This window comes from Heliangelus exortis, chromosome 11 (genome assembly GCF_036169615.1).
Source record: "Heliangelus exortis chromosome 11, bHelExo1.hap1, whole genome shotgun sequence".
NCBI classification, from domain to species: Eukaryota; Metazoa; Chordata; class Aves; order Apodiformes; family Trochilidae; genus Heliangelus; species Heliangelus exortis.
The window spans coordinates 18,224,289-18,248,304 of NC_092432.1; the positions used below are offsets into that span (position 1 = coordinate 18,224,289).

At 40.6% G+C, this 24,016-nt stretch overlaps 3 protein-coding genes across 14 annotated transcripts in view; 1 reads left to right on the forward strand and 2 right to left on the reverse strand.

Annotated features, from left to right (window-relative positions):
• MYO1E (myosin IE) overlaps nucleotides 1-6,760 on the forward strand; it is a 236,796-nt gene extending 230,036 nt beyond the window's left edge. For all 4 annotated transcript variants that reach the window (XM_071755036.1, XM_071755040.1, XM_071755039.1 and 1 more), the window contains 2 exons: nucleotides 5,129-5,298; nucleotides 5,667-6,760. In XM_071755036.1, the coding sequence (XP_071611137.1) occupies nucleotides 5,129-5,298; nucleotides 5,667-5,743 (247 nt within the window). In that variant the 3' untranslated portion in view covers nucleotides 5,744-6,760. The remainder of the gene's footprint in view (nucleotides 1-5,128; nucleotides 5,299-5,666) is intronic.
• A 1,449-nt stretch (nucleotides 6,761-8,209) lies between these two features.
• CCNB2 (cyclin B2) lies at nucleotides 8,210-14,013 on the reverse strand. Its single transcript, XM_071755041.1, has 9 exons — nucleotides 13,768-14,013; nucleotides 12,276-12,404; nucleotides 12,059-12,184; nucleotides 11,201-11,371; nucleotides 10,970-11,128; nucleotides 10,452-10,688; nucleotides 9,449-9,589; nucleotides 8,768-8,878; nucleotides 8,210-8,507 (listed from the first exon to the last, which is right to left on the reverse strand). The coding sequence occupies exons 1-9, from the start codon at nucleotides 13,996-13,998 to the stop codon at nucleotides 8,406-8,408; spliced, it is 1,407 nt and encodes a 468-aa protein (XP_071611142.1). The 5' UTR covers nucleotides 13,999-14,013; the 3' UTR covers nucleotides 8,210-8,405.
• A 1,893-nt stretch (nucleotides 14,014-15,906) lies between these two features.
• RNF111 (ring finger protein 111) overlaps nucleotides 15,907-24,016 on the reverse strand; it is a 40,612-nt gene continuing 32,502 nt past the window's right edge. For 5 of the 9 annotated variants that reach the window (XM_071755047.1, XM_071755043.1, XM_071755042.1 and 2 more), the window contains 4 exons: nucleotides 20,237-20,329; nucleotides 19,213-19,308; nucleotides 18,149-18,276; nucleotides 15,907-17,719 (listed from right to left, as the gene is read on the reverse strand). In XM_071755047.1, the coding sequence (XP_071611148.1) occupies nucleotides 17,602-17,719; nucleotides 18,149-18,276; nucleotides 19,213-19,308; nucleotides 20,237-20,329 (435 nt within the window). In that variant the 3' untranslated portion in view covers nucleotides 15,907-17,601. The remainder of the gene's footprint in view (nucleotides 17,720-18,148; nucleotides 18,277-19,212; nucleotides 19,309-20,236; nucleotides 20,330-24,016) is intronic. The other 4 variants (XM_071755045.1, XM_071755044.1, XM_071755046.1 and 1 more) reach the window with 3 other exon arrangements.

Sequence of the window (24,016 nt, forward strand, 5' to 3'; positions counted from 1 at the left end):
GAAAATCCCCAGAAGCAAAACCTCAGATTTGTGGAGATCATGATGACAAAAGTCTTCTGTCCAATATTTATGGGCCTTCTGCACTCCAGAACATTAGAGGCCTTAAAAACATTTAAGTTTTTCAATGACTGAAGCAGAATCCCATGTAGATCAGTAGTGAAGCTTTTCTGTAGTGGGAATTTTGAGTAACCACTTAACTGTCCAAGTCTGCTGCCTATTCAGCAGTTCTAGTGAAAAAGAGAAATAATCTGGTTTTGAATAAGCAGTTTGCATTTCTCCTTGCTGATGACTTCCTGTTTATGTGATTTAATTCTGAGGTAACCAGATCTCAAAGAAATTCCTATTAGTAACAGGTGGTTGTCAAGATATAAATCAATCAGGAAAGTTACTAGCAGATATAATAAAAACTTACACTAGCAGATAGAGCAAAAACCCCCTGTGGCAAGGTGTAGTACCTTTGCATAGTAATGGTTAGTGCAGGTTTGTACTTTTCCAGGTATCAGTTTGACTTGAGGTTTGGCATAGTATGACCAAGCACTAAATGCTGCAAACAAACCCAAAAGTCATCTTAATTCCCAACAGCCTCCCCTTTTTTTTAATCCAGTACACCTGCAATTTTAGCCAACAGTCTTGAAGTATTTCAACATGCCTAATCATGATTAATAGTTTCACATATGATTGTTAGTGATAAACTTAACAGAATTAAAACCAGAATTACCACTGGGTGGAGCATGCAATTAAAAGCTCCTGTTGCTGTTGCTGAGCACTCAATAAGGGCACCTGACCAATTATGTTGGGTTGGAGTGCCTTACACAGGGATCAGAGGCAAAAATTTATACAGGGATAGTGGAGATTGAGTCAGGATCAGACTGGAGTGATTTGCACAAGGATCAGGGAGAAAAATAAGGAAAACTCTTTTCAGAGTGGAACCTCTTGCTTTCTGAACTGCTTCTCAGAGAGGAAGCTGGTTGCATTCCTAGTCCCAGACTCAGACAGTGGTTTAAGACCAAAGGATTTAGGGGTAGGGATTCTAGTGTAGTGCTTTGTCACAATTTTGGGTCTGGTGTGATTTGGAATAGCAGCAAATCAAAGTTAATTGACAGCATTATAACAGATCACTAAAATGGATGATAGAATGTTCTATCATGTTCTAGCTATTGAACAATAATCAAACAATCTGTTATAATCAACTACAGAGGTTCAATTAAAGATACAAAGTTTCCAAACTATATTACTCATATGAAGACACAGATACAGAGATCAACCTATGTTAAGATGCTACATTTTGTTACACAATACTTATCCAACTGCAGGAAAAGAAGTTGCAGTGAAATATCCCTCTGATACATGCACAAGACAGAATTCTAGTAAATGAATTTGATCTGTTTGCTACAAAAGTAAAAGTAAAATAATGGATTACTTACTCTGTTCCATCAGAGTATATAAACATCCTTTGTGAGACAGAGGGTGGCAGCCTGCTGCAATCCCAGAGAACTCCAGAGGCGTTCATTTCAGTGTCAGTATTTAAAGGGTCACAAGATGCTTGACTCTGATCAGTATTTTTCCATGGTAGCCACAATTTGAGTTAGAGTGGACTTGTTATCCCAGCAGGCTGGGTCTCTGTTCTGTTTCCCAGGCAGGAGCATTCCAGGTGCAGTTAGAGAGTGCCTGCTGACCCCAAATCACTGTAGTTATGCACTAGGACTAGAAGGTACCCAGCTGTTCCCACTCTCTGCTCCAGGAGTCAAGAGGCAAGGGTAGAAGTGCCAGATTGTCTCAGCCCACTGCACTTAGTATTGGAATCAGAAAAAAGGGGCTACTACTACTTAATTAACTGTCAGCACATGCCAGTGCTTTCAGACACATTTATGTCTTTGTGAACTGATACCTTCCGTGCCTTTAAGTGGTGAAATTCTCATCACATGGCAGCTTATCCTGTTAAAGCTGTTTCACTGATATGAGAACTCTACTTTGTCTTGAGACTACAGTTCATCCTACAACAAAAAAGCCCAAAAGCCACTGGATAAAGCTGTTGTGGCTCACCCGTGCACTACTGTAAATTGTAGCTGCCACCATGTACATAATGAGATAGACATAGTGATGATGTTGGATTACAAGGCTCAGTTGTATCTACCACAGTTCACAACATTATACACCCCAACAACCCCATCTGTTTCACTCTTACAAGTTTACAAGGATACCATTTTAAATGGCAGTTATGGTTGATATATTCCAAGGGAAGAAAACCAACCAAACAATAAAACAAATGAAAAAAGCAACAACCAAAAAAACCCAGCCGTGTTAGAATGACATCTACACTGTCTACCCCATTTTTCACTGATACATTTCTCTATACTGAAGTAGTATATAAAAAAAAAGACAAAAAAACCCCCACACATTAAACAGCCACAGCAGTAATTGCAACGTGAACAAGTAGGGAACAGGCACCCAGTTAAGCTTCTCTACAGGAAGCCACAAGTAATACAAAGGAGCACTCAGTAACACAGCTCCTGATTCTGAGGCAAGAAGTAGGGATGGAAGAGGATGTTAGAAGTGAGGGCTGTTTTGCTTTGTTTTGTTTTCATTTTGCTGTGGCTTGTTGGGGTTTTTGTTCTGTTTATTCTTTTCTTTCAAGCCACAGCAGTAGGCAACATGCAGTAGCACAAGAGATGCTACTGTACAAGGTAAGGGAATATTAAAAAGGGCCTGGCAAAGTTCTTAGACCTTACTCTTGCAATATATGAGTTGCTGGCTGTCCAGTACACCCTGCACATTCACTGAATTGTGTTTCCTGAAGGGTAAGGTAGTATTTTGCTCAGAAGTGGTGGAAAGTGCCCACTCTGAGAAGAGTAGACTGCAGCCCAGTGAGGATAACATCTGGTAAAGAGTGAAACAAATAGGTAATAATTTGAAGCCATACATCTGTGTGACTCCAGAAAGTGCTGGGCGAGCCTGTGACAACAGCATAGTCCGTGCTTTGTCAGCACTGTGATACCACCATGTTGTAAGCAGGCAGTCAGAAACACAATTGCTAATTGCTGTAACAGTAATACAAGTTCCTGACTGGGCTAAGTTCTACCCATTACTGAGGTGCATGGCAGCAGATGCTGCCAGGGCCATTTTACCAGCCAGTTCCAAGCAGCAGAGCAGGGTGCAGCTGCCAGCACCGACACTTTGTACGCGGCGCTTTGCCGGCTGCTCTCACAAGCGCATGTCGAGGACGATTTCCTCGGGCCAACCAGGGCGGGGGGAAATAAAACAACAAACCAACTACAACCCACCCCAAGACACCGAAGCGAAGGGCCGCGGAATCTCGCTGTAGCCCGGGCGGGGCGCTGGTTCTGCTCCCGGTCTCGGTCCCCGCCCTGTTCCGCGCAAGCAGCGCGCAGCGCGCTCCCTGGCGGCGGCCCCGGGCATGGCAGCACCAAACCCCGCGTGCGGTGTGCGGGACCCGACCCGAGCAGCCCCCGGGTCTGACACCGAGCGGGCCCAGGGGTTCCGAACTGATCAACCTCCAGAGCATGCGGGGGCCGGGCCTGTGACCCCGCCAGTGCCATCCCCAGTGCGGCTCCCGGCCCCTGGAAAGCAAACATCCCGCAGGAGCTTCTGACAGGAGTAGCAAAGGGAAACAAACAAACAAAGTTCCTAAACTCAGCAGTGGGTTTCAAGGAAGATTTACTGTGACTGAACTTTCTCAGAAGGGAAAGGTCTTGTGTTCCCTCACCAGGAGTGAGCTAGAAGAGCTGCATATTCAGTATTTCAGGACCACAGCCTCTGTAGATGTATTCTTCATGGGTTACCATGAGGCTGAGTTTTAGCAAAGCTGCTGAGAAGGATGCACTGCTACTACCCCAGCTTCAGCTTCTGGCTATCACTAACAAGCCAGTACCAAGCTGAGTTTCAGAACACCATGCTCTCACTGCCAGCAACTCATTTAAGAGTTGTTCTACTATGGGTGCTGTAAAAACTGAGCTACTTTTCTAAGACTTTCTCCAGATTCTTTTATTGCCATACCTAGGTCTAGGTTTGGCAGTCTATCCTATCCCAAAGTCAACAGATGCTGAACACCAGAAGTCCTCTCTCTCTCTCCCAGTAGGTAAATTTAGAACTGAAATAATGTTAACCCATACTTCAACACTCATTGTTATGCACTGCACAACACAAACTTAAAATTAGACCAAGACATGTTGACAGGAGGAAATCTAAATGAAAATTACATGCTTTTTAAATCATAAAACTTACAACTTCCATGAGAATCACTCTGGGGAGAAAATTTGGACCATCAGAGCTTCTATCATCTGCCAGACTTGAGTATTGAACCATTTCAAACTCATTAATAAACCTGCTTTTAAATATAAGCACCTTCCAACAATAGTCACAAAGTCCAAGACATCACAGAAGTAACTATAAACCTTCTTCACAAGAGCCATCTCAGTCCTCCACATCACTGCAGCAGTTTTAGTCATTCAGCACATCTATTTTTTTATTTGAAACTGACACATTGCATCTAATACCTGTTCTCTCTTACAGCCTTTATGAGCTGATGAGCTGTCAAAATGCATTTCTTCCCTCTTTCCCCTTCCTAATCTTTGGAGTGGTCACAGCTGTGACAGAGTTTGTGCAGCAGCATCTCCCCTGCTGCTTCAGAGTTGACTGTAACACAACAAGTCCGTAGACGGCCCTGGAGTCTGAGGCAACTTAAAAGAGATGCAGTCTCTCTAACAGCTTAGTCACAACAATGGTAAAGTAGCAAGCCTCTGAGCTAGAACTTTGTTTGTAATACTGAAAACCAAGTCCCTGGTGAAGTTGGGGCACGGGGAGAGACAGACTGAGCCGTGTAGATGCCAAAATATGCATGAACTGCATGTGCACATTTGTTTACATCCCATCCTGAGCACTGAGCTGTCTTGTGTGCATTTGAACTGCTGTGTACAAGTCCTGTTCATCCGTTTCAGTAGGAAAAGAAGTGGCAACTCTGTCTTCCATTGTTATTTTTAATTGCTGTGACATCTCAGAGAGCCCCTTTTCCCTTGTTTGTTCTTTGTAATCAATTTGTAAGGAGAGGTTAACAAAGCTTAGGTTCAAGTCATAAGCTTTGGCACAAATTAACATTGTTTCCTCCCGTTAGTGTTCGCAGGCAGACGACAAACCGACCGCCCCCAGCTGGAGGAAGGCCTAAACCACAGCCAAAACCTAAGCCTCAGGTCCCACAGTGCAGGGCACTGTATGCATATGATGCTCAAGACACAGATGAACTCAGCTTTAATGCCAACGACATAATTGATATAATTAAAGAAGGTATGTAGAGATGAAAGGCTGAATAACTCAAGTACAGACCTTGAAGGGATAGTTAATACCTGACTTTTGGAGCCACCGTATTGTTTCTCCCTCCTCAGGCTCACACATTTCAGGGAGAACTCACCCCAGTCAAACCCATTCACTTTAAAGCACATCAGAAACAGATCAGTGAAATACACATTACTTGGTCCTGCAAACTGTAAATTTAAAGAGTAATTGTATCTCAGCCAGACTAAACCACAGCTATTGCACAAGAATCAAGAAGTTGTATAGCAATTCCAACTCCCTAGAGCTCCAAAGCAACCTGATAAGGCACAAAAGTACACAAAAAGTTACAGAACCTCACTACTTACTCTTCTTTGTCATAGATCCTTCTGGGTGGTGGACAGGAAGACTACGAGGAAAACAAGGGCTGTTTCCCAACAACTATGTCACCAAAATATAAAGACTGTCATACAAACACTTGCCTGAAGTTACCAGTGGTTGAAGATGATTTTCCTTGACTTCAGGACACTGTTCTTCTGAGATCTGCCATTCTCAGCAGCATTTTCACCAGTAAAGCTGTGTATGAGCAGGAAAAATATTGCCCACAGCAGACTCTGATCTTTTGCCTCAGAAGCAAACAGCAGTGGACATACTGACCAATTATTTATTAATATTTAAACCTGATTTTAACACCTAGTAAGTGAAGAATGCTCAAATCTACCATCTTACTGAAACAGAAAGGTGCTTTGCAGTCTGGGACCAGGGACTTTGAATTAGGGGTGTATTTAATAAGTGCCTTCAGATGTGTATCAGTAACTTTTTTAAAATATCTACTGAAGATAATGTTAAATGCACATTTCCTCTAATGCAGATCATTCTGGGGAACACGTTAAGTATGCTGCTAGATGTCAAGAAGATTTAGGCTCATTTGGGATATTACCATCTAAGAACCTACTGTAATGGTATATTTAATTCTGTACAGAGTTGTAATGGAACCAGGTTGTGTTTGCTGATGTTTAGGGACTCCAACAGGCACCACAAGAAGTTTAAACTGAAAACTACACAGTACTGTATGCTAAACAATGTTGCCTTCTTTAAGATATATATTATAATATGGCTGGCCCATGTTGGATTTATGTTTTAATGCTCTACCTGTTACAAGAAGTGTGTTTATGCAGAGCTGTACATTTATAGAAACAGATCATATACTGTATATAAAAACTGAGTAAGATAGAAACATGTATGAATGTATAATGTAGTATTCCACTGTTCTTATTCATGAAGTACTTTTACTAGAATTTTTATGCCAGGTACTTACAGATATGCACTACTCCTTTTAAATGGCAAAATCAGAAGTGCTATTGCTTAAGTTTGATTGCCTCCCACACCAGAGTGGCTGTTGCTTGCCATACAGTTATCAGCATCCATGCTTTGCCTTCTGGACCTCCATAAAATAAAACACAAGAAGCAGTCAACTAACCAGGTCTGTTTTCTGTGTGGTTTTGTGTTCAGTTACTTATACAAACAGATCCCTTCACAGCATCTGCTGGATTTTACTGCACTGATGTCTAGAAAAAAAATAAAAAAAACCTTCAAACCATTTCCAACTATGCCCAACTAAGGAGCTGTGCATTGTCATTTTTTTTCTAGGTAAGAGCAATTGAAAAAAAAATGGAGATGTTAATATAAAGAAGCTATGTAAGCTTTAAACTAGAAATCCCCTCCCTCCTAAACTATCACCTAAGCCTAAGTTGGGCACACTTAAAATTCATTACCATTAATTAAGAGCTGACTGATTGTAGAGGCTGTTTCTGGAAGAAACAAGGGCCTCAGTCCAGGGGAAAGTCACACACATAAGTGATCAAGCATGGTTTTTTTTTTAAAAATAAAACAAACAAGCCAACCTACTTGCAGCAAGTACTAGGTATTCTTATCCTCTCAGAGAGAAAATTTTCCTACTTGAAAAGATAAAACCATTTAGCTTAGACATCTTTCCTGCATGGAGTGCACTGAGTTCTAGGGAATTTTGTAGTAGTTTTTATTATTTTTGTAGTAGGGTTGTTTCCTTTTGTATGATAGCCAGCACTCTCTTGAAAAGCAGACACTGGGAGAACAGAGACAAGTTGACTATAATTTAAAGAACAGCTAAGAGTAACTTAATGTAGTTCTAAGTAAGCAACATAAACAAAGAGGCTTACATGAGATACAGGCAGCAGTTGACTTACATGCTTGTGTTCCTTGAGCATGCAGCTACCAATGCTTGTTAGATACAAAGACAAAAGAGCAAAACGTTAGGTGATGAGGAACAATCTACAGTGGGTTTGCATTCTCCCAGGTATAGAGGTTCATCAGAGGGGGAGGAAGGGAGGAGGGACAGACAATTAAAAGTCCAAGTGTTTTTTTTGTCCAAGAAATAAGGCAGGTTTCAAACCTGAGCTGGTTCAAAAGGTCTCATACCCCTATAGTTCCACACTTACAGCCCCTACACATAGTGGTTGGCATTACAGGAATTACTGAGGATTTTCCTGCTTTGTCTCCCTTTATTTAGATACACAGAGAACACACTGAGTTGTGTTCACCTAAATGTAAAGCTTTACAAGGCTTTACCTCTTACAGCCAGCCTGCTGCTTTCCCCAAATAGAAGGTAATAACTATATTTCTTTGAGACAAGGTACCAAATTAAAATATTGAATATTCTTTACAGTACACCAAGAAAATTTATGAACTGTCTTCCTGCTCTTTCTTACCTTGAGTGAAAACAAGTTACTGAGTGTAACCTGCTGGAGATTCTCATCAGACACAACCATGGAGAGCAACTATCCACATCTACCTGCAAGTTGTATCAATCACCTATTTGGTCAGAAACACCCTGCTTGAACACAAGATTGCAGATGTGTCTAGTTAGTACCTTAAACAGTCACAATGCTTTAATTTTTTTTTAAAAGAGTAGCTTTATTTCTAACTAGAGAGTATTACAACGCAAGTTTAAAATTTCACCTTCCAAGTGAGTCTTAAAACATCTGTGGTGAGGCTGGAACACTATGTACAAAGAGGAGCAGTTTGGACAACAGGCAGGTAAGGACAAAGTGCATGGACCCCCAGGACTTGGCTGCCTAGGGTTATCACAAGAGTGATGAAGCCAGGTCCTTGATTATCGCGCTGCTCAGTTGAGGGATTGTGCTGATGGCCAGTAGTTTGCTACTTGCATACTTGTTCTTTATAGCCTGCAGAGGTAGAGGAACAGCATTACAAAAGATTTCCACATCAGGTCACTTAGCCTGACTGCTTGGAAAACAAGAAGTGAACCAGCCTGCAAAGCAGCAAGAGCACAGTTTGTCTAAAATGATTTGAAGTTAGTACTATCCTCTCTCGGGCTGGTCAGAATAGCAAACATTAAGTAACATACAGAACATTGACCTATGGAGCTAAAACATGCAGCAAAGGTTTCTAAAACATCAGAAGATAATTAAGTAGCTATACTTACAGTGTATTTTGTTAACTTCTCATTTACTTTGACCACATTCTTTGCCATATGTTTCATAGTCATCACAAGGTTGTCTTCTGCATAGCCAGTGTAGTATTGCTGCTTGGGACCCTGCAGAGGAACAGTCAGAACTGTCAGGGGTATGAAGCAGGGATCACTGCTCAAGGCACAGCCACTTCAGGCAGCAAATGCCCAAGCTTCATGCATGAGCCTTGAGTGCTAGGAACTGCAGTATTGTGAGTTCTGGTGACAGATCCAGAATAATTCCTGCCATGCAACAGGAACCAGGACACATCACTGCCAGTAACCACATTTCTACACTGCACAAAGGATAAAAGCAGCAACTCGTGCAATTCAACATGTGATTCCTCCTGCAATTTACTGTTCATGGCCCATGATTTCATTATTCTACTATGAGAATTACAAATATCTACCCTTACCTACCACCTGGCCTTCTGCAAGTCAGAACTTACAGGAGAAAAATACTTTGACAGCACAGTATTCACACAAAAAAGATCAGAGTTGTTTATTGGTATATTCCTTTTTCTATGCATCAGGTTGCTTACTTGTCATTTGATCACCAACATTATTACTGACCTAAGTGTGATTTTCTGAAGTAATTGTTAAAATGGTTCAATTCACTCAGCTGAAGGAAAAAACGAGTTTGCTGAGAATACTTACCCATTTGTTATGCCCCAGAATCTTCTGTGACAAGCACAAGGCAGCAGCTGCAATCTCTGAAGGACGATGGTGAACCATGTCATAGTCTATCAGTGTCAGCTCCATTAGGTATTTTGCCAGTGTGTGTTGCTTAGCATCAGCCTACCAGATCAGGAGTTTGTTAATCCACAGTTTCACTTCACCTTACCATAGTAATTCAGGATTATTGTACTAATTCACAAATAAAAAATAACCAACAAAATCTGCATTAAGGTCTAGGGACCAAGTGCTCTAACAGGCACTCATCTCAAAATGGAGAACCAAGTCCAAGCCAGTCAAGTGTAGCAGCTGTTTGGAATTCACACACAAAGTCAAGGGAGGGACTTTTAAAGGAAAACTGCAGCATCAGGCACTGCTGTACCCAACTAGGAATACAGGTGCTTCCTAATACACTAAGCCACAGAAAAAAACCATAGCAGCTGTGTATAAAGTGCCTTGAGATCCTTAATAAAGTAGTCAGCTAACTTCAGGAGTCACCTAGTGGTCTTTTGAGGTAACTGAAGCCCACTTCAAGTGTGGGCAGTTCATCCGACTTTAACTGCTGAGGTGGGGAAAAAAAGGGCCAGGTCAAAGAGAAAGCTTACATTTTGATTCTTAAATAATACAAATGTTTGCATCCAAAAATTATGAACACTGGTAATAAGAGTATTACCTAGTAGAAAGGAGCAGAGGAAACTGCTCTTAAAGCAATGTTCTGCCCTAGGCACGTTTAGTTTAAGAGTAAAATGACTGCCAGAGACTGAATGCAAGGCCCTGTAAATACAAACATGAACACTACCTGGCTGCCACAGGGATATTATCACATTTCTCCACATGGTGGAGTTCCGTAACAGAGTATTTCTTGATTCAGCATAGAAGAAGAAAGCAAATAAGATCACGTGCTAAAAACACTATAAGCAATCCTGATAAGACTTCACACATACTGGGAAGGCTCCTGGTAATGAGCACAAGTGCAAGTCCTCACCTCCCCAGCTTTTGATGCTCTTCTTAAGAAGTGAATCGGAAGAGGTCGTCCCAAGTCAAACTTTAACTCTTGAAGAATTGTAATCTCCATCTCTCTAACTTCAGCACTGGTGTAGGCATTGTCAGTAATGTAAACAATGTCTGCTACATCAGGAGCATACATCTCTTCATATTTTGAGGCTAAGAGCAGCGCTGTTACGCCCACCAGCTGGAGCCTCTTACGAGCTACTGGATGACCCTGCAAAAAAGGAATTTAAAAAGCAGGCAACAAAATGGCAAACTCTGTATGAATAGATTTATCAGTTTTAAAAAAAATAAAAACAACCCAATATGGCACTACCCCTTCGGTGAGATTATTCCCCTTTGAATCAGAAACACCCCTATAATTACAGGCCTCTGAGTTAAGCTGCTATACAGAGATCTTACAAAAAAAGTAGGTTGTTAGAGTCCTAAATCCTAAACTCCTTCAAAAGCATGGTCACTGCACCCCCCTTATCCACGAGTTGACAAAAGCCTTACTTGTAAGAAGCGATCCATAATGGCAACGCACATATACAATGTTTCCTGCAAAAGCTGGAATCTGGAGTGGACCTGAACAAGCCAGTCAACTAAAATTGCACGCATACGCCCATTGATCGTCTTCCCATCAAGGTAACAGGGGTGGACTGATTGCTGCAGCTGTGGGAGAAAGAGCTGTGTGAGCTACAGGATGAACACACACTGCAGAAGTACAGCTGTGCTGTGTCATACCTCCAGCTCTCTCAGGTACAGGTAGATATCTTTCACGTAGTCACTACACAGCTGAGGATTCTCCCAGTCCTCAGCATCGATGTCTTCTACATTGCTGAGCAACACGTCAGAGAAGGCTTGGCATAAATCCTCCTCGTGCATAGATACATCCATAGGCACAGGAGACATAACCTAAGGGACAGAGCACAGTGATAACATGCTGCTTAGAATCCTAGAATGGGCTGGGTTGGAAGGGACCTCAGAGATCATCAAGTCCAACCCTTGATCCACTCCCCCCGTGGTTCCCAGCCCATGGCACTGAGTGCCACATCCAGGCTCTTTTGAAATATCTCCAGGGACGGAGAATCCACCCCTTCCCTGGGCAGCCCATTCCAATGGCTGATCACCCTCTCCCTAAAGAAATTCTTTCTAATGTCCAACCTAAACCTCCCCTGGCACAACTTGAGACCTCTTGTGCCCTCTTGTCTTGCTGAGAGTTGCCTGGGAAAAGAGCCCAACCCCCCCCTGGCTCCAACCTCCTTTCAGGGAGTTGTTGCAATGTTCCTTTTTTCCCCCCCATATTTTTCAAGTTACAATTCCTTGGAAGTTGAAACTGAGCTTGCATTCAGCCAAACTCAGCAAGCTTTCACCAAGATGCCATACAGACAGAGTCACAAGGGCCTCTGGTAATTGCCAGCTAAAGCAGCAACTTCATCTTGCACTTTAACAGGCAGCTTTGCCACTTTACTGTCAGCCTTTACACACAACATGCACTAAGCCAAAATGTCAGTACAGAGGCTTTGCTTTTTCAGCAGGGAAACAGCACATCCAGAAATAAACTATTTTGAAAAGTTGCAGACCCAATGAATTAAATCCTACCTTTGGAACAACTGTTTCTTTTGACGTCTGCTTCGCAACACCTGGGGGTTTAGATGATACTTTTGCACTTGTCACCTTGCTAGGTCCTTTCGTAGGTTTTATCAATGCTTTGGAACATTCTGTTTTCTGTAGTGAAAACAATTACTATTAGTACAGAGCTGGTACTATTAGTACAGAGCTGGATTTTTTTCCCTACAGGGTTCCAATCTTCTCTTACCTTAGCTATACATGCTCCTCTTGTTGTAACTTTATTTCCTATTTCTTCCAAAGCAGCCCTTTTGCCAGGAAGGTGAGGTTTGGCTTTACTTTTATGGTCAGTAACAGCATTCTCCACCTCTCTAGCGACCTAGAACAATAAAATTGCAGTTTAAGGGGTAGAATAGAGCTCGATTAAATTTTCAGATGCCTATATCTGCTATAGACTTATCTGCACTGTACCTGTGTGCTCACTATCCATTGAAGACATGGTTTTTATTTCCTACCCATTCACAAACCTACACCGAGGGGATTTCTTCATCTGAGTGTCACAGGGCACTGTGCTCTTTGAAGATGTGCTGCAGGATTACAGCAATGCACTCCCCAGTGTTCCTCCTCACTGACAAGTTTTCAACAACTCAACTTTAAGAGTGCTTACCTGCTACTTTGCTCTTTACAGTGTTCACACATTTTGTAACTATAGCGGTATTAGCACAAAGACAAAGCAATTTTTTGTTACAGTCACAGAGCAAGTAAATTGTAAAGGTATGCTATGAATATTTTTTGTTACATAAAGCAAAGAAACCCGCAGTCTTCAGGAGTTCCTTGTGCAGTTTAGTTTTAAAGTCATTCAACAGTCACGGACCGTAAAAAAAAAAAAAAAAAATTATTGTATTCCCTTCCTGAACCTTCCCGTTACGTAGTTTTAATTTTCTCCCTGTCTCACACACACCGGTGCCTCATTTTGAGGGGGAGGAGCAGGCGGCCAAGGTCAGGTGCAGCTCCCGTAGGCTGCGATCCGTAGGGAGAAGGAGGGAGGAGGGGAGGGCAGGGCGCGCTCCTCACCACCCCTCCCCTCAAAACTCATTCTCAGCCTTCTCCCCCTTCCCCCCCCCCCGCCCCAAACCCCACCGCTCTCCGGCCCCTGCCCATCCCCGCTAAAGTACAAGGGGGGCCCGGACAGACGGAGCGCCGAGAGCCGCCGTCACCCCCACCTCCTCCCCCGCCTCACTCCGGGGCAGAGCCTTCACCGGACCGCTCGCGAAGCACTCGCCCGTTCGCCCCCCGTCTGCCCGCTCTCCTTCCTTCCCTCCCCCCCTCGCCCGCTCCATCCTTCACCCCCTGCCTCACTCGGCTCCTCCACCTCCCGTCTCTTCCCCTCAGTCGCTCTCCCCTTCCTCGCGCCGCGACCCCCTCGCCTTCCCCTCACTCACTCGCCCTCCCCTCACTCACTCACTCGCCCGCTCCCTCACTCACTCGCCTTCCCCTCACTCACTCGCCCTCCCCTCACTCACTCGCCCTCCCCTCACTCACTCGCCCTCCCCTCACTCACTCGCCCTCCCCTCACTCACTCACTCGCCCGCTCCCTCACTCACTCGCCTTCCCCTCACTCACTCACTCACTCACTCGCCTTCCCCTCACTCACTCGCCTTCCCCTCACTCCCTCGCCTTCCCTTCACTCACTCGCCCCGCTCCCTCTCTCCCCTCGCCCGCCCTGTCCCCCCGGCACTCACAGCGGCCCTTCGCGTCAGCGCCATGGGGAACGAGATGAGGTAGAAGCAGAGGTGGAGGCAAAGGCAGAGGTGAAGGCAAAGGTGAAGGTGGAGGCGACGCCGCTGCCGCTCCTCACAGACCCGCTCTCGCCCCGAGCCAACCCGGTGACTGCTGCCTCGCGGGGCCGCAGCTCCGGTTAAAGCCCCCGCGGCTCTCCCATTGGGCAGCTTCGTACGATGCACGCGCTCCATTGGTCCGCCGCCCGAGGCCCCGCCCAAACAGGAAACGGTTGTGGCAACATCCGGCAGGCCGGGCCCCGCTGGAGGGTGCGGGCGGTGCTGGTGCCGGTGCCGATGTTTGGCTGGACCCAAGGTCACAGAACTGAGATTCTGCCTTGGGAAGTGCGGGCAGGCGGGGCCCCTGTGAGGAAAAACACCTGATAGCGAGAGCGCGGGTAATTAACAGCCGCGCCAGCTCCCACAGCGCCTGAAGCCGCCGCTACCCGGTCCTGCCGGAGCTGCGCGAACCGACCCGGTTGGCTGCCTTTGTTCTAATGTCACACGCGTGGTCAGGAAGGCAGCGAGCCCTGCCAGAGAGTGCAGTACCGAGTCCTGAGATGATGGAACTGAACTGCAGGAGAGTTTAACCTAATCTGACAGGAAAGCGCAATTCCAGCTCTCCCCACGCTGGCTTCTGTACCGCATCCCTTGTGCGAGTTTCTATTTTTATTTTTATTTCCCTCATAAGGGCAGTTTTCCTGAACTCGCAAGTCCTAGGTCTGTTTATCAAACTATTTAACTGTGGCTAAATGTTGATCCTTCCACTGAGGATTTTTCCTTTGGCAGTACCTGTTGGGAATACATGAACGCAAAATTTTTACAGATCGAGACTTAAAAAGGCAGAAGGGAAAAAAAAAAAAAAAAACCCAAACAAAACCACCCCAAAAAGAAAACTTGCATAAGAAACAGATTTTGAATGATACCAGTCTAACATTTTATTTATTGCATACAAAAGGATTTTTTTTGACAATGGAATTTTATATGAAAAGTAATTTGATGCATACTGTTGAAACTCTTGTTTTCAAAGTCAAAGATGCTGCAGAAAACTTAAGGCAATGCATCTAAGCATGTAAAGCACAGTAAGTGGTGGAACTTTTCAAGATCAAAAGCCTATTTTTTTCCTTCCCTTAAGTTATGGTTAAGTCACAGCTTTCTGGAACAGAAACAGGCTGCAGCTTTATTAGCCCCTGCAATAGCATGTAAGATCAGAACACTGTTATTCCTGACAAATACCTAAGTGTTCAACATCACATTATAATGTTATGCATATATATAAAAGCAAGACAGTATCAGTAGCAGTTATAAAACAAGTCAATTCACTAAAATATCTCTAAAATCAGGCACCTAACCCAGGTCCATAAAACATTTCCTAAAAACCAAACCAAAACAGACAAACCAAACCAAAAAAAACCAAAAAAAACAAAAAACAAACATTCCTGTCAGGAAGCCAAAATAATTTCTATCACTTATCCAGGATCTCAGTTATTTCAGAGGCTCCTTTTTCAATTTTTTCCTATGTCTCTCAGGTACCTTCTTAGAAACTTTCCAAAGTGAGTATCACCAGATCAAGCATCAGTGGTCAACTAACTTCCCTCCTTTTCCAAAGTCACTGAAGTACAGAGAGTGTCTGTCCAATTACTTTTCTTAGTTTTTCCTAATGCAGCTCCATACTCACTTTCAGTTCCCTATAACCATAATGTTCAAAAAGCTTTAGCATAAAATCATGTCAGGTTTTGAAGCAGGCAAATTATGTGTTGCTTCTTCCTATATCCCCCATCATACAAGCACAAAGTGGTTTTAAATTAAGCTTTAGCAATGCAATTAAGCTTGAAAATGTCAATTTAACAAACATGCTGGCATAAAATTTCTCTCCACTTAAAGCCTCGTGCCAGAGGTGTTAAAATAGTTGCCAGCAACAGACACTGCACTGGCAAACACCACTCCTACCACACTAAAAAGAAATGAAAGGGAGCAGACTAAACCAGGCATCAAATTAGGTCATATTCATAAATGGATCACTTTTGAGTGTAAACAATTCATCTTGTAGGTGTACTGTAAACCATTTTACACTTAATCTGGTTATGAAAGACAAAGACAAGAGAAACTGAAGGTATTTATTATTTGCTCCACTTACAAAGCAGGTGGCTTAATGCAAGCTTACTGACATGTTCAGATATGATCCCCGAGGAACATCTTTTCCAGAGTGACAGGGATACTGTCCCAATGTTTTTGCACATTTGTATTTTGCAATGTTGAGCACATTTAAATAAACTTATATTCTATCATATGTGAAAGAATGTCTATGAGCAACTTGAATCCTGAAGTGGATTAAAACCTCCTCCAAAGGCAAAATGTTAGTACATTATAACTTAATTCTATATACTATATTATGCAGCAAATCTTAACTATAGAAAATATTTCAATCAGTGATGGACTGTTGGTAATTTATAAAGAGGGTTATCTATGATCAAGGCAAAAACTAGGTAACCACATAATTTTTTGTCTCAGTTTCTACAGAAATTTACAGGCTTTCAATTTACTAATGCAAAAGAAAACAAGAGACAAGTGGATTTAGCTAACTTTATTAACTTCAAAACTAGTAAAAATCCCAAGACAAGCCTGGAATCCTTAGAAGTTTTATGAATGCATGTATATCTGCCAAAAAAAAAAAAAAAAAAAAAAAAAAAAAAAAAAAAAAAAAAAAATTCACCAAAACCCAAAAACCCTGCAGCTCTAAGTCCTTACTGAATGATTTTATTAAAAAAAAAAAAAAAAAAAATACCCCCCCAAAAAAACCAAACCCAAAACGAACAAAAAACCAAAAAAAACCCAACCCCCCCTCAATGTGCACAGATACTTCAACTTAAGTTAGCAGAATACCAAACAGATTCTAAGCTCTTTTTCCTTTTCCCTAATAATTCTTTCAATCTGCAAGTATCTACAACCCAGCTAACTGATATCCACATTTAGTGTTCACTAGAGCTGTTTCACAGCAGCAAATATTTAAGTTAGGGATTCAAATTTCTAGACATAGGAAGAAAATGATAAATACAATCTGAACAGCAGTCTAAATGTTTAATATTGACATTCAAATATATCTGCATTGTGCTGAAATTTTAAAAACACAAAAATCTGATCAGACTAAAACTCTGGTGATGAGTTTGTTATATGTATCAGTCAAACTTAATATATTTCATATCCTGTTCCCAGTATTAAGGATGTTATTTGACTCAGAACTGATATTGTAAATATACAGCAGCCATTTTTTCCTAATTAAGGAATGTCTCAATACATAATATTATCCTTTTCTAGATGATCTTTATACATTTAAACTAAAATATGTGATTGATTAAATTAAGGAGTTTGAGGTTAGTAATGAGTGAAATCATACTTTCAAAGCTCGATACTATGTAAAACAAACAAACAAACAAAAATTAAAAAAAAAAAAATGAGACCACACAATTCTACTTACTAAAGCAGCTAATCTTGCCTGCAAGTTTGGGGTCACAAAGCCCATAATATGTGCAAACAACTGCAATACAAGGAACCATGCAAAAATACAGTAATGAATTAAAAGAAAAAAAAATGTAAAACCTAAAAAAAAAAGTCTTATAAATACACTGAAACTCAACTGTCTTCTACATAAACTGTAAGTCTAGCACTAGTTGTACCATATAGCAGAGCCAGCACTCTAGGTTCAATGCTTCCAAATCTGCTCAGGTAAGTCATGCCATCTTTGGTTGACTGCAGTACCAGGAAGGATGAGAGGGAGGAGGAGAGTTCTGGAAAGTGGTGTCAACTTTCACTGGGCAGCTGAGCCTCAATGTCCACTCTGCAAATGGGGCACTTCTTGTTAGTAATCAGCCACTGGTCTACACATACTTGGTGGAAAAGGTGCATACACGGAAGGCGCCTGTCATCAGAACAGAAAAACACTGGTGTTAAAAAAGCATCAGCTGGTTCTGAGACAAAAAGGATGTGGGCAATGAAGCATCAGCTTCTGTGTTACACCAATTTAAACTTGTTATAGCTCAGAGTAGTATTACTCCAGTATTAACAGCCCTGATTAATTAAGGGTATCAGCTTGAGTTCATGTTGTAAGACAGAAAGTCAGGTTATGGAAGACTGTAAGAAAATAATCTACATTCTCCCCAAAAGACAATACAGACTGAACAATGTGTTTTCAATTGCAACTTTTTTTTCTTTTTTCCTACTGGTTCAATTGCAGATAGTCTTTAATTGTAACTGTTAACCTATGGAGTACTGCAGAGCTTAGCATGCCATATTCAAGCATGATCTCAAAGCCAGACATTCTGTTCTGATGTTCAGTGGTACTACTTACCTGACATCTTCACCTTCCTCCAATATAGACAAACAGATGGTACACTTCTCCTCTGTATCTTCTTCTGTGCCTTCCTCCCCATCTTGTTTGCAGTGCAGTTTCCTCTGTGAGAACCAATCAGTTGTTACCTTGTTAGTAGAGATGACATTATTGACAAACTGAGTAAAATCTGTTTTTAATACATATTCAACACATACTTCTTTGAAAACATTTAATGATATTTCTTCAAATGTTTCTGAACCAAAATTAATCAAGAACTAGCACTTGGGGAAAAAAAAAATCACAGAACATTTCAAATTTATTTAACTATTGTTTATTACAAAAGTCTGGGCTGTGAATATATTCACTTCATATTGTTGCAACTAGTCCTTTTACTGGTGGTCTATGTATAAATACCTTAATTTCCTTCATGAATAGACAAAAAAAATCCCTTTCAAACCTGGTATGCTAAGTCACTATCTATCAAGTATGAAAGAAGACTATGCAATGTGGATGGGATTTTATATTGTGGTATAATAAACTCTGAGAGGCAATGTAAGTTGTCAAAATTCTGTACCAGGCCCAAAAATTCCTAGTGTCCCACAGGCTTCCTAATGTGATCTAAGTAAAGAATAAAATGATACATATCAAGCAGGTAAGCATCGTGGCCAATTTATTGTAAAAATAAAGTCTTACTTTATTTGATGAGTTCTCACTGAAGTCCATTGAAAATTCATCTATTGTGAAGTTACTTCATTGCTCACTAGGCAATTCATAGCTACTAGACAAGTTCTTAAATCTTATCAAGAAACGTTTGTTTATCACATTACAGTGATATTAGCTCTTTATCTAGGGACCAAAATTCTAATTTAGTTTTCTTCATGAAAAAAGTGGCATTGTAAGCTTTGATTTCATTGCAAGCTTTGCTTAAAATCCTTACAATCCTTTGCTTACAATCCTTGAAACGGCAAGATACAGAAAATGCACATGCTTTGAAGCTGACATTTCTACAGATATAGACTAAACATAAATATTACACATTTTCATATTAACATTAAAGACAGGCCACAGTTAGAAATCCTCACCTTTTTGTATTTATGAGGGTATGTGCATCTTTCTATAGTTCCCTGTGTTGCTCCACGATTAACGTTGCCTAATCGTTCCTCCAAGTGAATCAGCTCCTAAAAAATTATCATGGAATAAACAGTGTGAGAACTGTTATTTCATCTACATTGAGAATATTTTTATTTATTCTAACCCTTATGCAGAATGACAAACTCAATTCCCAACTTTCTCAAATATAGGCAAAAAAAAAAAAAAAAATGCTGGGTGCAAAACACGATTGATTCCTGTAGAAAAATCTACAGAACACAGCCTGGTATTTTAAGTTACAGGGAAACACTATTTTACTACTAAAAAAATCAGACATAGTTTGCCAGCTAGGAATGTTTATCAGTATATTTACATGTACTCACAGGTCAAATGAGGAAAATGAAATTTAAATGCACTATTTGCTTTTTAACAGTCAGTAAGGCTTAGAATTAAAAATAAAAGTTACTAAAATTGTAATACAGTGACTGATTTATTTTTCTCCAGCAATAAGTTTATCAGAACAACGAGATGTTACTGAAGATGTTTTCAGTGGACTAGGTCATTAACTCTCTGCATCTGATACCTGCTATTTTCTCCTTTTTTATTGTTCTCTCAATTTCAATTCGTGTACTACATAAACAGGACAGCACTGTTAAAGCTGCCAAGTTTCACCCTCATTAGGAGGATCCTGGCACAGTTATTCAGACACCACTGCCTTTTACCAATGTATCATGTGAATACTACATCCTAGTAACCAGACAGGTGTGCAGAGCAAGATGTACTGTCAGTGTACAACCACCTGAGCTTACAGTGTCCAGGGCACCTTTTACTGGCTGACTTTTCAATATGCTTTTATCCCAATTCACAATAGTAAGAATTCACATTCATTCTATAAATGAAGGGTATTTTCTTTATGATTCTTTTACATCTATATATAGAACTAGTTTTATCAGACACCCTCCCCATGTTCCCTCATCACACGTTTTGACATATATCTAATTTTATTCTATTACAAACCTCAAAATTGCCCCTGAAAGGGCCTCTGAATGATGTTCCATCCAATCCCGATGAAATGTAGCGGATGTGAGGGTAGCCCGCCATGTCTGGTACCTATTCAAACAGCAGATGTTAAGTTAAACCTATTCAGAACAGTTTCAGTATTTTACTGTTCATTTTGTAAAGCTTAAGATCCTTTTGCTTTTATTGAATCACTTATTTACACTCCTCAGCTTGAGCATACAGTTCAACTGATGGCATGAACACACCACTGCTCTGAGCTCTCTAAACATCACCAGAAGTAAACCAGGAGTGAGACTGCATCTTCTGTTATAATCTCTCCACATCTACATTATCCTTTGTCTGGTCTCACTTCCCAAGTCTCAAAATCTCAATCTACAGTATATAAACTGCCATAAATGTCTACCTTATTTTGTAAAAAAAAAAAACAACCTAAAAGTAATGCAAAAAGATACGAAAAGGACTTGCCATAGATTCTCAAATGCAAATTTTTGGTGCCACAGGAGAAACAAGGCTAATACTCAGAGTAAAGAAAACAGACAAAAGCTAGTCCAAGTCTCAGGAGTGACTTTTGCTGTTTTTTGTTTTGATTCACCAGGATCTGGAAGGAGTCTGTGGGAAAACAATGCATCTAGTAGCATAGCTACTGCATCACTGTAAGATCTGTAAAGTCACAGGTGGGAGGCTGTAATGCAGGAACTACAGTTCCAATTGCATCAAAGCTCAGAGTTTACCAACTGCAGTGAAATGTATCCAGACAGGCTTTCTATTTGGAATAAATTCTGCAACTGGACACTATGTAAGAAGCCTATTAAATTTAATTTTAACACTATAAAACCAACCAAGAATTTCTCAGTCTACATACCAGAATGAACTACTGAACTTAAGACTACAGAAATATTAGGTGGAACAATACATTCTCACTCTAATAAGAGAAGCCTTCATATTATCCTGAAAGGGAATAGCACAACACCAGCAAAATTATCTGACATACATTATGTACCAGTGTCTTTTATAAATTATTGTGAGAGTGAAGCCTAGAGTGTTTTACTTGGCCAGAAATGTATTTTGAAAAACATCTCTAAGAAAAAAACAGCACTTTCTCATCTACAGAATAAGCAGTCTGGGAATGTAGCAAGATTTTAACTGCATTTGTTACTACAAGCTGGAGGAAAGATGGGCATGAGAAAAGTATCATTAATGCTCAGCTAAGGAAAGCCAGCTAAAAGCCCTGTGACAGTTACCATGAAGCTTCAAATGCAAAAAGCATCTCTCTTGAAACAACTTCACACACAAATGGAAGTGTATTTTCAGTAAGTTTTCCTATTGTTTGGATGAAAAAAAGAAAAAAGGAAAAGCTTAAAGCTAATGGAGAAAAAATAAAGAGTTAAAGGTAATGGCAGTCTGCAGGAAGTGCTTCTGTACATTCCTTTGGATACAGTGAAATTATAATTTATACTTGAAAGCAATATACTCTGGACCTACAAATTCCAGTACAAGTTTGCCAAGTGTTTGTTCCCTGTAGAACAAGTATCATCTGCTTCTGGTTTTGCCCTTTCTGTTGACACTTCACACTACCATAACAAATTCAAGGCTAAGTTGGAGCCACTTACAAAGCAAACATTTTGAAACAACTTGCAGGAAAGATTTTTCTTCCTTGCTACCTTCCTTTAAACATCTTCCCAGGATCTTTTTGCCTTTCAGATGCCACAGACACTGAAGAGATTCTCTCATTGTATGGCACTATTTATCTTGTCCATCACAACCTTTTATTCACCAGTTCAAATGAAGTGCAAAATTCATACTTACTAAAAAAAAATACCAACATTGAACTTATCCAGCTAACTGCTTCAGTTCACTTCAGTAATTAGAAAGAAGTAAAACCAACCAATTAATACCTCAGTAAGCCAAATTCAAACAAGGAAAAGTTGCCATTTTCACAGGCACTGTGTAACTAATGAGAAATGCATGCTAGGTAACTAAAACATGACTGTCTGAGTGCTCTTCAACAGCCTATGTTCTACAAAAAATGGAGAACAGTAATTCATGTTTACATTAAGAAAAAAAGCAGCACCTATAGTGCAAAAGTCCATTTTCTTATTTGAAAACAGTTAAAGTTTGATGCAGGTAATCAAGTCAATTTCAAACCTAAAGTTCACCTTGAACTACTACAGATACATGAAGTTAAAGCCTTAAACCAAGCATTCAGTTATTTTACAGGAAGTTTGTTAGCTTTTTTTGTAAAAAACAAATCTCCTAGAGCTGTGACACCCATATGACTACACTCAGAGATATTATTCTGACCAGCACACATCTACCACAATGTACTGGGACCTACCAGCCTCCCTCCCAGTTTTTACAGCTCCCAGTTTTTTACACTCCCTCCCAGTTTTTTACACTTTACAAGTGTAAAGATGGCCTCAAACACTGAATCATTCTGCAGTTAAAAGAGCAAAACACTAATGCATCAACTCTATAGAGATGTATTACACCACAGCTACCAAACTGTGAATTCCAGTTATTTTCCTGCCTGAAACTCAAAACAAGGCATTATCCAAAAGACAGAAGAAGCTGGAGTCAAGAAACTGGAACAGCATATCACAAGAATTTCTCTGATTAACAGGTAGCTCAAACTATTTGAAAGGCATGTAGATAACCTCCATTATTGAAGACATATTTTATAAAACAAACTGAAAAAAACCCAACACACCTTGATGTAAAATAAACCACAAAAATCCACCCACCACCAAATCCCCCTACTATGCATAGGATGACCTAAAAATTGTACCTATGACAGCTTTGCATGATTTAAAAACCATCTGAACAGAAGATTCAGGTAGGCTGAACAGGCAGGTTCAACTCCATTTCATCCAGTTACTGAATTACTATTGGGAGGATTAGATATCCCTACACAAACACATGCACAAGTTTCTGTAGAATTAAGAAACACTATTTCATCTGACTCTTTAATCACTTAGTAACAGCAGCTAATGAACAGAAGGGCAAGACCTAAAGCATTTGCTCACAAATTCAGTAAATACTTTGGCAGATTTCCTATTACAGCTTTCTTCTAAAAAGATGATCAACAGTGAGGTGCCAACTGTTGGCTTGTGTAACATTTTAGCTGTAGGAAAATCCCTATAAAAGTTAAAACACAGAAGTTTCTCATCCCACTGTAATATAAGGATCAGTTGAACTTTGAAGTTTCTAGAAATTTTACAGCAATTACAGAAATAAATCCCATAATCAACTTACTAGCCCTGATAGAAAGAGATAAAACAGGCATGTGTTTAACTTGCTATCTCCTAATGTAATTGCAGTTCCCTGAACTATGAGGGCCCTTTCTCTTTGAGAATCTAAAGCCACTGGTATTACCTCTTACACTGCAACACATGAAATAAACACTTGAAAAAAATAGCCACCTAACTGAAGAAGCATATAGAAAATCTTAATTTGATTAGATGATACACAGGAATTAAGGCAGCAAAAATCTTTTGGCTACACTAAAACAGCAAATTCTACAGACTGCTCTAGGAAACCTGTGGTAAGTGTGTAAGCTGTGTACTCATGAATTCTGAGCCCTGATACATCAGGGAAGTACTTGAGGATTATTTTAAAATTTTCAGTCTAATAGCAAGGAAAAAGCAATATAAAACCAGACTATGAAGAGATAGCTATTACAGCATTGGTTGTAAATTTACAGTTCAATCCCTGTATGTCAATTCTGGCTCCTAAGAGAGGAATTTTGGATGGTCAAGATTTGCAGGTTGATTTTTAATT

What these genes read in the sequence shown, in the direction of transcription:
- CCNB2 (XM_071755041.1), bottom strand. Translation starts at nt 13,998, where the DNA reads ATGGAGCGCGTGCATCGTACGAAGCTGCCCAATGGGAGAGCCGCGGGG. An exon ending in TTATGGATCGCTTCTTACAA is followed by an intron (nt 10,689 to 10,969) that starts GTAAGGCTTTTG and finishes CCTTTTTTGCAG; the next exon opens with GGTCATCCAGTAGCTCGTAA. An exon ending in TTCTGGGGCATAACAAATGG is followed by an intron (nt 8,879 to 9,448) that starts GTAAGTATTCTC and finishes GTTCCTCTGCAG; the next exon opens with GGTCCCAAGCAGCAATACTA.